Below are 16,360 nucleotides of genomic sequence, written 5' to 3' on the forward strand. Positions count from 1 at the left end.
TTTTGAAACAGTGAGTATTTTAACGTTTACAGATTGGCCCCCATTCACTTCCAATGTAAGTGCCTCACTGTAACCAAGATTCGTACTTTTTTTCCCTCCCTTTTCACCCAAATTTGGCATGCCCAATTCCCAATGCGCTCTAAGTCCTCGTGGTGGCGTAGTGACTCGCCTCAATCTGGGTGGCGGAGGACAAATCTCAGTTGCCTCCACGTCTGAGAGAGTCAATCCGCGCATCTTATCACGTGGCTTGTTGAGCATGTTACCATGGAGAACTAGCGCTTGTGGAGGCTCACGCTATTCTCTGCGGCATCCACGCACAACTCACCATGTGCCCCACTGAGAGCGAGAACCACATTATAGCAAGCATGAGGAGGTTACCCCAACGTGACTCTACCCACCCTAGCAACTGGGCCAACTGGTTGCTTAGGAAGCCTGACTGGAATCACTCAGCACGCCCTGGATTCGAACTTGCGACTCCAGGTGTGGTAGGCAGCGTCTTTGCTTGCTTAGCTACCCAGGCCCACAGAGTTTTACTTTAAGAAAAGAAGGGACAAGTCAAAATAATTTGTGGTAATCAACATTACGCCACAAATGTTGTCGATATAGCTTAACTAGTATTGAACCTGAAACATTCCTACCAGAGTCTGCCAGATCCAGCTTCAGTCTAGGCCCATGTCCTACTCCCACTGCTATGTGTGTTTCTGAGTGATGACTACTAATTGCAGCCTGTGCCAACCAGACAGAAAGTGAGGCTTTGATGACCACTGACTGCATTTTAGACCTCTACGATGGACTTCAAAGAGGATGAACTGCTACCAACTCTAACAGTATGATCTGGGATACTTTACTGTCCACTGCCTGCACCACGGGCTTAGGATGGTCCCCAACAAAATGAACCACCAAGCTTCCAGCCAGACTACGAGGTGCACCTCACTGACCTCACCCAGCATCATCTTGGTCATAGGACTGACTGAGACTCTCTTATAATAGAATACATAGACAATAAATTAATACCAACTAAAGCTTTAATCAGCCAAATAAATGGACATTGCATGTATGTGCACTTCTGCAAACAATTTGGTATGGAATTCATAGACACTTAATCATTATAGTTCATACAAAACCCTTTAGTTTAAACATTGGCCACTGACATCCACTCTACCTTTACCTACTAAAAACAAGACTTGTATTACAAATAGATAACTAATATTGGCATTGTATTCCTGCTGTTTTTCCCCAAGGTTATTTTTCTACATTATCTACATCTTATGGAGTTTTGTGTTCCTTGCCACAGTCGCCTTTGGCTTGCCCACTGGGGGCCTTCAGACTATAATTTTTTAGGCATGCTTTTTAATCTCGTTATTCATTATAACCACACAATGAGGACTTTAATAGCATAATATTTTGTTACAGCATAATTTTCTGTAAAGCTGGTTTAAAACGATGTGTGTTGTGAAAAGCGCTATTTTAAGCACTGTTTTCTTGACGAGCAAGTGTTTGCGTGTTAATGAATTCCAAATTTAAACGCGCTCTGCGATAGTACACAGTCAGATGTGCTCCAATGTCACAGTAGATTTATACTTTCTGCTAATGAGAGACATTCCCGCCACATTCAAGACACATCTTCACATTCCAGCATGTTTGTGTATATTTGGGGGGTTTATGAAGCCCAGCTTGCACACATACACAAAATGGGCAAACTCACTATATGTCTGAGAATATGCATTTTGTGCATGTGTCCGACCAGCACTGGTAGGGTGTACTGAGTGAGTCGCGCTCTGTTCTCGAGTGCTCTGCTGGTCTCAGCACGCTAGCTTTGACTCAAGAGCTTCATACGCAGCAATCTGATGTGGCACTGACCCAGTGCTGACTCGACCTGCCCTCAGAGATCTTCCAGAGCAGTGGAGAAATATTACCACTGATATACTGTTGCAGTCACCAGATCTCTGACCGCAGACTGAGGACACACAAGACTGTTGATAATATAATGAATACAAAGATGGTGTGTAAGTTCAGTTAAAGGGGTAATATAATGGAAAACAGTTTTCCTTGCCCTTTTGAAAATAAAATTTAAAATAAAAACTACTTCTCAAAATTCGTCATGGTATTGACATCACAACCATGAGCTCATTAGCATTTGATCACCTACATTTACATATTCGGTTTTCAGCAACTTAGCCCTAAAAGCTGTAACTCTGTATTTTTTTTTTTTCTAACCAGCCACAACATGGCTAGTGACGTATGACAGGACATTTTGCTCATCATTCTGCTTCTAGCTCTGCCCAGAGTGAAAGCTAATTGGCCTGATCTGATCCTATTTACTATAGAACCAACAAGGAAATAGGAAAACACTCAGGACGATTAAAGAAAATTCTGAATAAAACTGAAGCACTTACAAAGAAAAGCTTTTTTAACACTTCTTGTATTCTCTTTAAAACAATAAGAGTGAAAAGGGTTCTTTGTGTATCTAACAGTTCACTTGAACTTTATCTGTGTTCTCTAGGAAGGTAAAACAGAGCCCACAGTCAGTGTTCCAGATTTTTGTAGTGTTAAAAAAGGACAGTGGATAAGATTTGATCACATACTGTACACCCACCTGTATATCTGATAACACAGAACAGTGGGGCACTTTGTTCAAATGGTCAGATATTTTAGAAATTCTGAAAAATCCTATTTTCCAATTTATGCTTGCTTAACTGGTGAACTTGTTAATATAGATTAATCAATTTCATTTTTCCTTTTAGAAAAACATGCACTGATTAATGTACACAATAAGACCAGGGGCGTATATTAAGAAAGTACTGTAAATAGTTTAATTTCATGTTGTCTTTAATGATTGACTATAGGTATGAAATACTGAACTCACGTCAACTTCCCCCTGATCAATCACATAAAAGTTGTCTCCTTCATCACCTGAAATAGAGAAAGAAAATAAACCATCATGAGTTTAGTTTGATCAACTGACTTTAGTGACAAAACCTCAGTTAAAATGCCCTCTTTCTTGTTTTGGTACTGAGTTGTGAAAATCTACATAAAATAAAGTTTGTCAAGCTACATAATCAGTCAACCGATATGGGTTTTGCAATGGCAGATATCAATACTGATATCTAGAGAGCAGGGGAGCTGATGAGATGGACCACTGATATTAAAGGGAGAAATTGGAGCGGCCAAAGGATGTAGAAAAGTCCCGCTTAGGCCGGGAGTACATGGTACGATTTTCAAAGTATAGGTCTTTGCGGAACAATAATGGGCGTTTCCCAATCTGTGGCCGTTTTTAAACTGGGATGGGCGTTTTACAACTATCCAATGAAAGTAGAGAATCTCAGTATAGTAGGCAAATCGTGTAAAGAGGTTGAAAAACGCCCATCCTGATTGGAAAACGCACATTTTTGTTCTGCAGAGACACAAGTCTCCGATTTTCGGCTGTGATGCGAGCTCCTGACTGATTTTTCCTGTCGGGAGAAGACAGGAAATCGTTGGTGCTCATGTGGTCACGGGTCGCATCATGTGAGAGGAATCATGAGCAGAGCCGAGCAGCTTACGAGCAGCTTGCGACAAAGGGATGTCAACTTTCAGACATTTTTCATTATCGATCATCGTGGAAATTAAAGATCAATGAATCGATTAATTGTTAACGTAATACCACAAAACGCACGTGGCGGACTCCAAATAATATGTGCATGTAGCCTACTGTTTAAATTTAATTTAAATTATTACACTTAAAAAATGAAGGTATTGGCATTGTCCTCTTAAAATATTCTTAGTTCAGCCGAATATTTATTTTATATACACATGAGCAATAAACATGAAAAATTAGCAAATTTCTTGCTCTTATTTTTGAAACAAAACGAAGAATCAAAAAACAAGCTATTTTTCTATTGCTTTTGAAATGAAAAAAATGTAATTCAAAGCATAATTTAATTTTTTGTATTTTAATTTCGAAACGAAGAACGAATGAACGCAATGTGCACAGACCTAATTGTAGGGTTGGGATGAAACAAGGAGACCAGCAGATCAACTGTGTTTATTTTCATGTTGTACTTTAACACACTATCACAGTGAATGCAGAAAAAATAATGTTCATTTATAGAGAAACGCTCCAATACTGATTAAATTGAGCCCTTCATCTTATGCCGCTCTTCTCTGACGCTGACAAGACATGAAATGCAAGGTGCAAGCACCCTCTAGTGGCGGAAGACTGTATAGACAGCCTTATCAAAGTCTACTGGCATGGTTAAGGAACACGTTTGTCCTGAAATTAATTAAACGATGATCGATAAGCTTTATCGATAAAATTATTAACGATGATTAATCGACTATTAACATCCCTACTTGCGACCTCCCAATAATTTTTAAACATGTCTAAAAATCTCCAGCCAGGTCTCCTAAGCAACCAAATTGGCCCAGTTGCTAGGAAGAGTAGAGTCACATGGGGTAACCTCCTTGTGGTCGCGATTAGTGGTTCTCGCTCTCAATGGGGCGCATGGTAAGTTGTGCATGGATCACGGAGTTTAGCATGAGCCTCCACATGCTGTGAGTCTCCGCAGTGTCATGCACAGCAAGCCACATGATAAGCTGTGCGGATTGACTGTTTCAGAAGCGGAGGCAACAGAGACTTGTAACTTGCGGTGAGTAACCAAGCCACCACGAGGACCTACTAAGAAGTGGGAGTTGGGTATTCCAAATTGGGAGAAAAGAGGATAAAAAAAAAAAAAAATCTAAAAAATGTTTGTACTGTCGGATTGAATTTGTGAGGTGTGTGCGGTTGAACAAGCCAATTTGGTGATCTACGTGAAATTGACCAATCAGGAGAAGGCTTCACCACTCGCACAATATAATCTGAGTGTTCATGAAGATTTTACACATTTGTAATGAGAAGGATTTGACAGAAAGGCCATACTGTTCTCTGCTCTTCAAACAAATCCTTTGCTATACCTAGAGGTTGCACTAGAAAAAAATCTTTATCATTCTGACAGGCCGAGTAGTACAATTTCCATCATTGTCTATTTTTATCCGTCACACTTGTATTCATTTCAGTTCTAGGACTACATTCAGGGGCATCTAGCATCCATTATATAATAGTATATACACAAGATAGTGGATATATGACAGATTTTTTTGGACTCCAAGCACGAGTCTGGTGAAACCAAGGCTTCAAAGGTGAAAGTTATATCTGTCAATCAACCGCTGTGCTAAAACTAAATTTTAAAACTTTGCCGACTATGTGTATGACTTTAAAGCGCATTCACATGGACAAGACCTCACGGATCTTCTTCAGCAAGTCTGATGTCAACATGCAATGACAGATGAGAAGCAAGCACATCTGAGGTACAATTATACAGGTACTCCACTAAAAAAAAAAAACTCTTCTCTAAACGTCATGTTTGCACTTAGAATAATTCCAAGTATAATTGGCAGAAACGGTGTGCATATTTTCTTTTTAATCTTGTACTTTTTGTGTGCTTTATTTTCATGCAATAACTGGCAGTAACACACTGGCGTAATGATTGATGTATACAGTCATGAAATCAGACAGACTCCTCTCAAAATTCGATCTGTCAAATATCCGACAGCATTGGGGATAATTATCAGTCGATGTTTTAAAAAAAAAAAATAAAAAAAAAAAAATAAAAAAAAGTGTAAACGATGAAGAGTTTTCAGTTAACGTGGCCCCTGGCCATACCAGTCTTCTTTTTATTTATAAAATCGCAAACTATTACAGCCACAAGGAATTAAAATCTCCTCCTCTGGCTTTATGTTTTATAATGATAAATAGCACGAATTACTTCGGAATTCACCAAGTCATAAAGTCGTGTCGTGTACCACTGCATCTGTACGATTTTCAGATAAACTGACTCGTAACGTGTGCAAGGACTCACGACCTCCCAAGTGTCAGAACTCGCACCGTGTACACCCGGCCTTACAGATAACCTTTATATACAGACATCGCCTGTCAGTCAACTCGAGAACACACATCCACATTAGCTTGGTGGTGGCTCAGTGGTTAAGGCTCTGGGTTACTGATTAGAAGGTTGGGGGTTCAAACCCCAGTACTGCCAAGATGCCACTGTTGGGCCCTTGAGCAAGGCCCTTGACCCTATCTGTTCCAGGGGTGCTGTATCATGGCTGACCCTGCACTCTGACCCCAGCTTGGCTGGATATGTGGAAAAAAAGGATTTCACTGTGTATGTGTGATAAATAATTATAAATTATAGACCAGCCTGAAAAAATGTAGTTTTTTAGCATGAGCTAAAGAAGCACAATTTATGATAGCATTGTTGTCAGATTTTACTGCTGATTTAAAAATATGTTCTTTGATCGTACTTTTGACCAACCGTTTTGGAGATTTCTCTATTTAAGTAGATAGGAACTGTACTTTTATGCCACTTGTTTACTTGAAAATAGCTTCCCAGCCTGCCCAGAGCATTCCAGAGATGGTCGCCGAGTGGACTGACTTGCTTTGAAAGGGACTTTGTCAATGGTCAATTATGATATTAAAAAAAAAAAAAAAAACTTATTTTGCACAAATTATTTACTTAATTTGCTTAAACATATGAGAATCAAAAATGTGTTTTATCTATCAACAAGGACAATTGTTTAGTTGTCATCCATTTTTCTTCAAGAATCCATGAAATGGCTTGATAAGTGCAGTTTTAAGTACGGTGTCGATGTATATCCTGTTGTAACGGGAAGTTTGAGTGGGACATACTAAAGTGCTCATCCCTTTGTTTTAGCAAATCGGCTTTAGTTTACTAGATAAGATTACTTGATATTGCTAGTCAGTGGCAGATGTTATTAGGGGGAGGAAAATTCATGCTAAATGAGTGCAACTTGAGTTTTGAGTATTTCTGCTAAAAGTTACTTATGTCAACATTTAGGAGTACTCTAGCATATACTGTAGATGGCCTCAAAGCTAACAGACATGGACTAAAAGTCATAAAGTTTCCCTTTTGATTTCATGGGATCTTTAAATTCAGGTTAGAAAGGCAGAAAAAGATAGAGAAATTATCTCTTTCCCAGATTCCATCTCTTTCTGACTCCCCATTTCCCAAGAACACACATAGCCGCACATATCAAAGATAAAAGATGGCACACCACTTTAAAAACTTCAGCACCTCCCAGGGCAGTGACATCTAAATTATTCCCAGACTTCATCCTCTACAGCCCATTTGAGAGTTTAATAGACAGTTGGGTGTGCCAGAAACCAGGAGCTCTGATTTCCAAGTTAAGGGCTGTTACATGAAGTGATTCTGTAGGTTCACAGGGGCTTTGATGTGTAAGAGTGTGTTTAAGTTGGTGTTTGGGGTTCTGGTAGCAAGTGTGTGTGTTTGTGTGTGCTGAAGAGTTAAAAGACTGATGTGATCAGTGCGCTCCCGGGTTACGCGGGTTCACGGGGGCCGATTAACACCAAACGCAGCAAACGCTCGTAAATCACACATGCAATTTATCTTAACACACTCACCGATTGCTCGTGCCCTCTCCCTCTCTTACCTCAACCCCCCCACCCCCCCTTCTCTCTCTCTCTCTCTCTCTCTCTCTCTCTCTATACAGCTCATTTTTCTTAGTATTGTTCCTGTCTTCCTGTCTTTTATCACCTCTCCTCTGAAGTTTCTGTTTTTTGGCCAGCCGATCCTTGTGTAACAGAGTGCAGTCAAATATTTGACAAGAACAGAAGTTCACACATACTGTACACACGTACACGCACACAACTCTGCACATTCCAAGTTTTACTTTTATGGGCAATCTGCCCATGTTAGATAAATGCATCGAAACTCAGGTTCAAGATCTGCATTGCACAGAGAAAATGTAAGCCGCTTTTGCAGTTGAACAAACATCTAGAACTAGCACTCATTGTTTGAAATATATACGCATAAAAAAATAAAAAAAAGACATTGGGCAACTTTCCTTCTTACATTAATTAATGTAAACTTGCACTAAAATCATATTTGTACATTTGGTGTCATTAATATTTCCTTTTAACTGTACTTGACGTGTTTAGTATGTGACATGTATTCAGGCGTGACAAAGTATTGCCACTATATTTGCAAATGTTAGCTGACTCTTGAGGCCTAATTATTATTTCTCCACTCAGGACAATTAAAGGGATAGTTCACCCAAAAATGAAAATTCTCTCATCATTGACTCATACACACCTGGGATGGCACGAGGGTGACTTTCTTTCTTCTGCAGAACACAAATGAAGAAAAATTTAAAAAAAATATCTCAGCTCAGTAGGTCCTTAAAATGCAAGTAGATGGTGATCAGACTTTTGAAGCTCCAAAAAAAAAAAAACAATAAAAAAAAACACAGACAGTCAGCATAAACGTCATCCATACGACTCCAGTGGTTATATTAATGTCTTCTAAAGAGTCACAATTGCTTTTGGTGTGAAAAAGATCAGTATATAAGTACTTCTTTTATAGTAAATCCTTGCTTCCGGTCAGCAGTAGTATGCGCATTCACGAGAAGGCAGATTTCACGCGGTCTCTCGTGTGATGTATTTGCGTTGTTACGGACATAATCTTACATTCTTCTCTCGATTGAGACATCCAGGATAAGCACACAAACACACCATTGTGAAAAACATACAGATACAAATACAGATCTAAACCAAAACCAATGAAGTTTCTGTACAGCATTCCTCCTACTCCCTAGTAAACAGCGCTGTTCCTCTGGGTGTGTCGCACATGCGTCAGTTCTCGAATTAAAATGCCAACACAATTACGTCACACGCGCATACTGCTGCTGATCGGAAGCGATGCTTTATAGTTAGAAAAAGCATCATATCACTTTAGAAGACATTCATTTATCCGCTGGAGTCGTATGGATGAGGTTTATGCTGACTGTCTGTGATTTTTGGAGCTTCAAATGGTCTGATCACCATCTACTTGCATTTTAAGGACCTACTGAGCTGAGATATTTTTCTTTTTTTCTTCAAATGTGTTCTGCTGAAGAAAGAAAGTCATACACATCTGGGAATGCATGAGGGTGAGTAAATGATGAGAGAATTTTCATTTTGGGCGAACTCCTCCCTTGACTCCAAGTAGCCTGCTGAAATGCAAAAAAAAAAAAAAAAAAAAAAAAATTTAAATCTTAAAATTCTTTAAGACTTTAAATTCTCATTTTATGATTTATTTAAATTGTAAAGAATATTTGTACATTTTAATTGTGCACAATAGAGTTGCATTTGTTGTAATAAATTTAATTTATGCTGATTTTAATAATAATTACAAACAATAATAATAAATTAATGTGTCCAGACAGAATGACTTACTGTATTACAGTATTTTTTTCCACATTGCAGTCATTTTTACAGAAAATGTAATTAATTGTCATGACAATAAAGTCAAAATACACATTTTTAATGGTCCTAAAACAGGCTTGTTTTAATAGCAATAAAAGTCTATGGTATGTCCTTATTTAAAGGTATGTGTGCTGCATGTGTGTGTGTGTGTGTGTGTGTGTGTGTGTGTGTGTGTGTATATAATATCAAACTTCTTGTTTATCCATACCTTGCTGGATTACGGTCTCCCCGGCAATATGAGTGACCGGAAACATGGCATCAAATATGTCACTGGACAAAAGATAGAAACATTAGATTAATCTCTCTTAATGATTAGGATTTCTCAAACACACAAAAAGACACCCAGAGTTCACTTGAACAGTAAAATTTGTGTCATCTTTATTACTGAAAAGACAAGCGGCAAGTACATGCTGTTGTCATGGAGATCAAACGCTACATGACCCGGTCAATGCTACTGTATCATACCCTTCCTGTCATATAGACCATTTTTACACACGTCCATTCAGCATACAGTTTAATGTACAAAAATGAAAAACTGATAATGAATGCTCATATTCTGTTCTGCATGTGGCACACCCTTCAAAAGAAACAAAGTCACACAACCGTGCTTACAACAAAGAGTGTTGTAAATGTTACAAGTTTATGACCCTAATAATGCACTTCCATTCTTTGCGTTTCATCGCCACCGCTGTGTCTGTCACTACACATGACCTCTGACTCTATTCCCACAAAACACATCTCCGGTTACTGCTGCCGGCTGTAAACAGTGTTTATTCACTAATGCTGCTGTTGTGTTGACAATGTCCCTGTGGTTGTGTTTATGTTCATGTTGTGTTTGAAGGCTGGGTGAGTAAATATCGGACACATCTGTTAGTCTGTGTGAGAGGAATGTGTGAGTTGTATGGGATTGAAATGATATGAAGTTAAGGAAATAATGACAGGTTTTCCATTTTTGTGCTTTGAATTATTCCTCTTAAATGAGTTCCATTAAATTCATATTCATGCTGTGAATATAAAAGTAGTTGCAAGTAATATACTTCAGAAGAAACAGTAACACAATGATTAAAGGCATTGAAGCTCATATTCCAGTCACGAGTACAAATAATGGAGTGTCTGGTAGGTGGTCCTCAGTTAAAAGCACTTGGTTTTCCATTTGTTTTAGATGTGTACTGAGTGTAAGGATGTTTGTTTAGAAAGTCCCACCACTTACACGAAAGCTCTCTTCAGTTTGATTGTGGGTATTCCCCGGCATTTAAACCTATTCACAACATGCGGTGTTACAAGAATGACTGCTATGGGAGACAATGATGCCTCCCTGGAGATGTGGGCTGCAGCAAAATCTCCCGTGGTTAGAACGGCATTGTATGTAGACTGATAGTGGATTTTGCTGATACCGATAACCAAGGTGGTGGGAAAGGCTGATAACCGATTAATCGGCCGATAGTTTTTAAAATCTATTTTTAGAAATGTTATAAAAAAAATAAAAATAAATCTTATTCTTTCCTTACTATGATGGGCACAGACAAAGAGTCCTAAATGAATAAAACCTCAGATGCAGTTTATTGTTCAACCAAAATCCCTAAAATAACCAGAAATAATTAAGATTTGGTGCATAACATGGGACTTCTAAGTATAAACAAGCCCGAAATACACCGGAGACTCTTATTTTGAAATGAAGAAATTATGAAAAAAACTATCGGCACACATTTTTGCCAATAAAGATAATTCCAAAAAGCAACTATAGGAACCAATTAATCGGTAAAACCGATATAACGGTCTACCTCTAGTTGTATGTAGCTGATAAATGAACCAGGATGACTGATCACACAAGTGATGCCACAAGGTGCTATTGATGATAGAAGCAAAGCATCGGGAGAAGGGAGAAGGAAATAGGTTAAGAAGGTAGCTGGTGATAAGTGGTGGTATTTTCTCATTTTAGAGGGTACTCGGAAAACCAAAGTATACTTTGGCCTTATGGCACTTGCACTGGAAGTCAGTGGGGCCAGTTCATAAACGTTAAAATACACACTGTGTCAAACGTTTTGACACAAGACGAAAACATTACACATGTTAAGATAATTTTAGTGTTATAAAATCATGGATTTTCTGCCGTTATGGCGCTCACCAGATTATAGGGTTTACTGGCATAACGTCACCATGACAACAAAGTAGTCAATTCTGCTCATGGAGTTTCTCCTGATGAACTAATCGGTAGAATCAGGTGTGTTTGATAAATGAGACATACAAAATTTGCTTCAGGATCAGGATTGAGATACACTTGGCTAGACCAGCACTAACCAGAATAAACCAGCATGAAATTCATGCTGGTCTAAGCCGATCATTTGAGCAGGGGAAGGAATTAAGAACTGAGACAGAAAGGAATATGAGAGGCAACAAGGGTTTCGTCTGAACCTGTCCATGAAAGGGTGGGAGGAAGACAAGTTGGTGAGTTCGAGTAAAATTTTTATAAAACTCATGTTGGGGGTTTAGAGAGATTGTAAGGGGGTGGATGTTTCCACCTTCTGAGACACAGCAGATTTGGGGTGGGATAAATGGAAGAATATGAGATGTGTCAATGAGGAGTTTTAAGTCACCATTAAGGACAAGTAGAATGCGACCTTCTGGAGAAAGCCTGAGCAGAGTTTTCACAATTCACATCCAAAAACCACAATCTGATGGGCTGAGTGATGTTCACTGCTGTGAATAAATCACTGACTGATTAGCTTTCAAACTTTTTGAATTCATCAAACCATCAACAGTCTAGTCCACTTCTGACCATCAAGTCTGGTCCACATTGCAGGTCCACTTTTGACCATCAAACAGCCCTCTACATTGCTCGAGTAAATCACTCGTATATGCGACCAAATTTTGTGCTAAGCAACTAAAATATATAGTAAATATTCCGATTTTATGTGTTGGTTTTTATGATGCTTTGTGTTGTGTTGATGAAGAATTTAAGTGTTGCAATCCTTTTACTGAATAAGAAGCCAGCAATTAAGAAGCTGGATTCAGGGGCCTGGGTAGCTCAGAGAGTACTGACACTGACTACCAGCCCTGGAGTCGTGAGTTCGAATCCAGGGCGTGCTGAGTGATTCCAGCCAGGTCTCCTAAGCAACCAAATTGGCCCGGTTGCTAGGGAGGGTAGAGTCACATGGGGTAACCTCCTCGTGGTCGTGATTAGTAGTTCTCGCTCTGTGGCGCGTGGTAAGTTGTGCATGAATCGCAGAGAGTAGCATGAGCCTCCACATGCTTTGAGTCTTCGTGGTGTCTACCAGTAATGCTCCTGTTTGATGTCTGTAAGGAGGTAAAAGTGTTGCAAAACTCAAGAGCTTGTAGATTTGAAATTGAGAATGTGTACAATAAATATTTGTACAAGCATGTCATATACATTATACAAGTTAAAGTTTCCTTTTGCTTCGTTCCGTGCATTTGTGTCCAAAGAAGAGGCCCAGGCACGCCGTTTTCATGTCATCCTTTCTGTTATCTGCAGTCAGGTGGTGATCAAAAAGAAAAAAACATTATTTCTAATCATACATTGCACGGATGAGGGAAAAACAACTGTGCTACTACTCGTTAATGTGCGCTGCGCTCATTCAACTGTAAACATTTGCTCATGGAGCTGTTAGATCGGTCTTTGGTGGACCAGGAGACCAGGGCTGAGCCGGCAGAGGGCCCGGAGACCAGGGCGGAGGGCCCGGAGACCAGAGTGGACCAGGAGACCAGGGCGGAGCCGGCGGAGGGCCCGGAGACCAGGGCGGATGTAAAGGCCAAACCACTCGGTCGAAGTGCACAGTCAATATATTCTGTCAGATTCATATCTATAGCTCTTCCCAGCAAAAACGAATATAAAGGCTCATCCAAACCTCCATGAAAAAAGTCCTTTAGTGAAATTTAACGAAAGCCCACCAAATGACAAAGCCCACAGAAGTCCATTACATACCTCTCCAGGGGACGGTTTCTCTGGCGAAGACAGAAAAGCGCAACTGCTGGGTTCATCATTGTCAGTCGAGTTTTCTGTAACGTTTCAGGCAGGCTGAAGACAGGAGCAAGACGATGACAAGATGAAGAACCCAAGTGCAGCTTTATTTAGACATCCAAAGTGAAAACAAAACAGAAATAAGAACTAGAACTAGAACGAAAGACACAACTATGACTATGACTAAAACTAGACCTGACTAAGAATACAGACAGACTAGGATGTGATGTTACAAACATAAAACTCGACAAGGAACACAGCAAACAAGATGGCTTAAATACACAAGGACTAACAAGGTAACAAGGCGCAGCTGGGATACAATCAGGGAAGGAACCAAAAACCGAACTACAACAAAAGACCAAAACTACATTTCAAAATAAGATTTCAAAGACACAGACACAACAGAACATGTTACAATATTAAATAATTTAACAAAAAGGCTCATGCCGCATCTATGCAAGGGTTTTGGTAAAAAGTGTTTGTTTTTTGTTTTTTTGCATAGTATTTTTGACATAGTAGCACTTAAATTATTATTTTTATAATATAATCATTAACTCTATTTTCATTATTAGGTTCTAACCTTGGGAATATTTTGTTAAAATGTGTATGAAATTTCAAACAGTGACAAGCTTGTATCATTATTAAAAATGCAATTTCACTATATCATATTTTATATCATGACAAATTGATAGAATGTAAAATCATATATATGAAAATCATATATATATGAAAACTACATTATAATAATTGCAATTGTAATACAGTATATATATATATATATATATATATATATATATATATATATATATATATATATATATATATATACATACATACAGTAGTCCTTATATATTCCTTGGGTTCCTTGGAAGAGCTCATTGTAAAAGCCCTGGGAAATAGAATTTTCCCAGTGGACTGATAACAACTGTGCACCTGACTCCCGAAAATTGTGCCAGCTAGCTCTTGCCATTTTTGTGTGCAACATGCATAACGACAGTGGACTAGTCAGTGGGCGTGTTTTTCCAACCAATGGCAGACGGGGGGAGTCTTTAAGAAACCTGTTTGAAAACATTGTCCTTTTGTAATTCTGTATTGTGGCACAGAAATCTAAGCTCCACCTTTAGTGAAGAAAAAATGGGTACATAACACACTAATGGCACTGAAGTCAACTAATTACACCATCAGCCAAGTTACACTTAAGAAGAGTATGATTTGATACTTTATAATTTACAGTATATAATACTATATAATATATAGAGAACAACATTATACAGCAATTACATATAATATTAGTTGTCTATTTGTGATAGCTATTTCTATTTTGCTAAAGATATAGAGCAGAACATCCTAAAAAGACACGTGGTGATGACACTGAGCATCAACACAGTGGTTTGCAAATAATTGTTTTCATGTGCATACTTGTGACCACACATCTAATGAGGCTCCTAAATCACCACCTTTTCCATTCTTGTCTTCTTTAATTGATTCTCGCACATTCAAAGGGAAAGTGTTAAAAGCGCAAACATCGTTGATTTTGTTTACAAGCCTGAGCCTGCCCTTTATTATAAAACTTTGAGAGAAAAACACAGCTGAACGCAAAGGAACAAACTCTTTTAGCACAGCAGCAGTTAGATGGTAAAAGCCATTAGAAAGTGTGTTTAAGGGCAGTTGAGGTAAAGAATGAGAGATGAAAAAGGAAATTAGATGAGGAGAGAGAATGAGAGAGAGAGAAAGCACTTGGTCCTCTTTGTCTCTTTAATGGATTAAAGGATGTTAGGTCGGGGCCCAATGTCCTGTTCACTTGTTTAGTTCTGTCACTCTTTATGTCCCCTTCATGGCCCACAGAGATGAGTTGAATGACAAGATGCCCTGTTGAAGGGTTAGTTCACCAGTTCACCCAAAATAAAAAATTCTGTCATCATTTATTGACCCTCAAATCATTTCTGTAATGTTTTACAAAATATTATTTTATATAATACTTTTTTCTTTTGTGTTCCACAGAAGAAAGTCATTTTGCAATGATGCTATCTGACCAGCTTAAAATACGGGACAAATCGGGAATTTTCATCTTTAAAAATGGGACGATTCTGTATTTTGCGGGACAGGTGGCAACCCTAATGTCAAGCTTTAATGGCAAAGAAATTTTATAATCAGTGAAGTTACAAGAGAAAACAAGGAACGTCTGTTTTAGGTCATCTGATTCAGAGTGTCCTGAGGGTGTTTGCTTTAGAGGCATGTTTCTTGTGCGTGTGGAGGCTTCCACACATTCGTTGTTAAAAAGATGACAGAGTCATGCTCTCAGTCACACACCTGTGTACTTTTACAAGTGGCATAAAGCAGACTCTGTGCTGGCACTGAGATGGCTCACACATACTAAAAACAGCTGTTGAATGTGGATAGCTGTTTACAGATGTTTGCATCCTCACTGAGGATATATACGCTAATATTTAAGAAAATGGAACTAGAGAGAAATGTCCAAACTGTGGCAGCATCTCTTTGCATTCGCACTGGCAATTCGGCAATAAGCAATTGCTTACACCCCGTCAGCAATTTGATTATAATAGGAACATTCTAGTTTTGACACGTCTGGCTGTGTAGACTGGATGGGCTTACCGTGATTTGCCAAGTAGGACGTGTTCTTGGAGCAACATCCAAACAACGGCCCTGCAACTATATTTTTACAAACCTATCATTTCCTTCTGGTTTTAGGGGTAGTTATTGGTTAGGGTTATGAATACGGTTTGGACAAAATGTTGTTCCCGGACCAACAAAAGATGCCCTACTTGACAAAATCACAGTCACAAAGTAGATGGTATGTCAGTGTAGTGGGAACTTGTGAGTGAGTCACTCAAATCAATCAAATAGTTTAAATGTTGTTCACTAATTCATGGTCAAAATGTACATGTCAAACCGTCGAGTAACTACGCGAATGTGTTTACGAAGCACTGACCTGGTTTCACAACCGATGGCATCTGTGACATAAAGGAAAGGGACAAAGTCAGACTGATAAACTGTCATTAACAACATTGCAGTGGGTTATCACGATCTCACTGTATCAGTGTCAATATCACTGTGGGGCT

The 16,360-nt window shown here is 38.9% G+C and overlaps 1 protein-coding gene across 1 annotated transcript in view; it reads right to left on the reverse strand.

Moving 5' to 3' along the window:
* The window catches only part of LOC127450256 (cAMP-dependent protein kinase type I-beta regulatory subunit-like), a 79,379-nt gene that overhangs the window by 38,085 nt on the left and 24,934 nt on the right, over nt 1-16,360 (reverse strand). Inside the window, exons 5-6 of the mRNA XM_051714209.1 lie at nt 9,513-9,574; nt 2,867-2,913 (exon numbers count right to left, since the gene is read on the reverse strand). Coding sequence (XP_051570169.1) covers nt 2,867-2,913; nt 9,513-9,574 — 109 coding nt within the window. The remainder of the gene's footprint in view (nt 1-2,866; nt 2,914-9,512; nt 9,575-16,360) is intronic.

The sequence above is a fragment of the Myxocyprinus asiaticus genome, chromosome 13 (genome assembly GCF_019703515.2).
Source record: "Myxocyprinus asiaticus isolate MX2 ecotype Aquarium Trade chromosome 13, UBuf_Myxa_2, whole genome shotgun sequence".
NCBI classification, from domain to species: Eukaryota; Metazoa; Chordata; class Actinopteri; order Cypriniformes; family Catostomidae; genus Myxocyprinus; species Myxocyprinus asiaticus.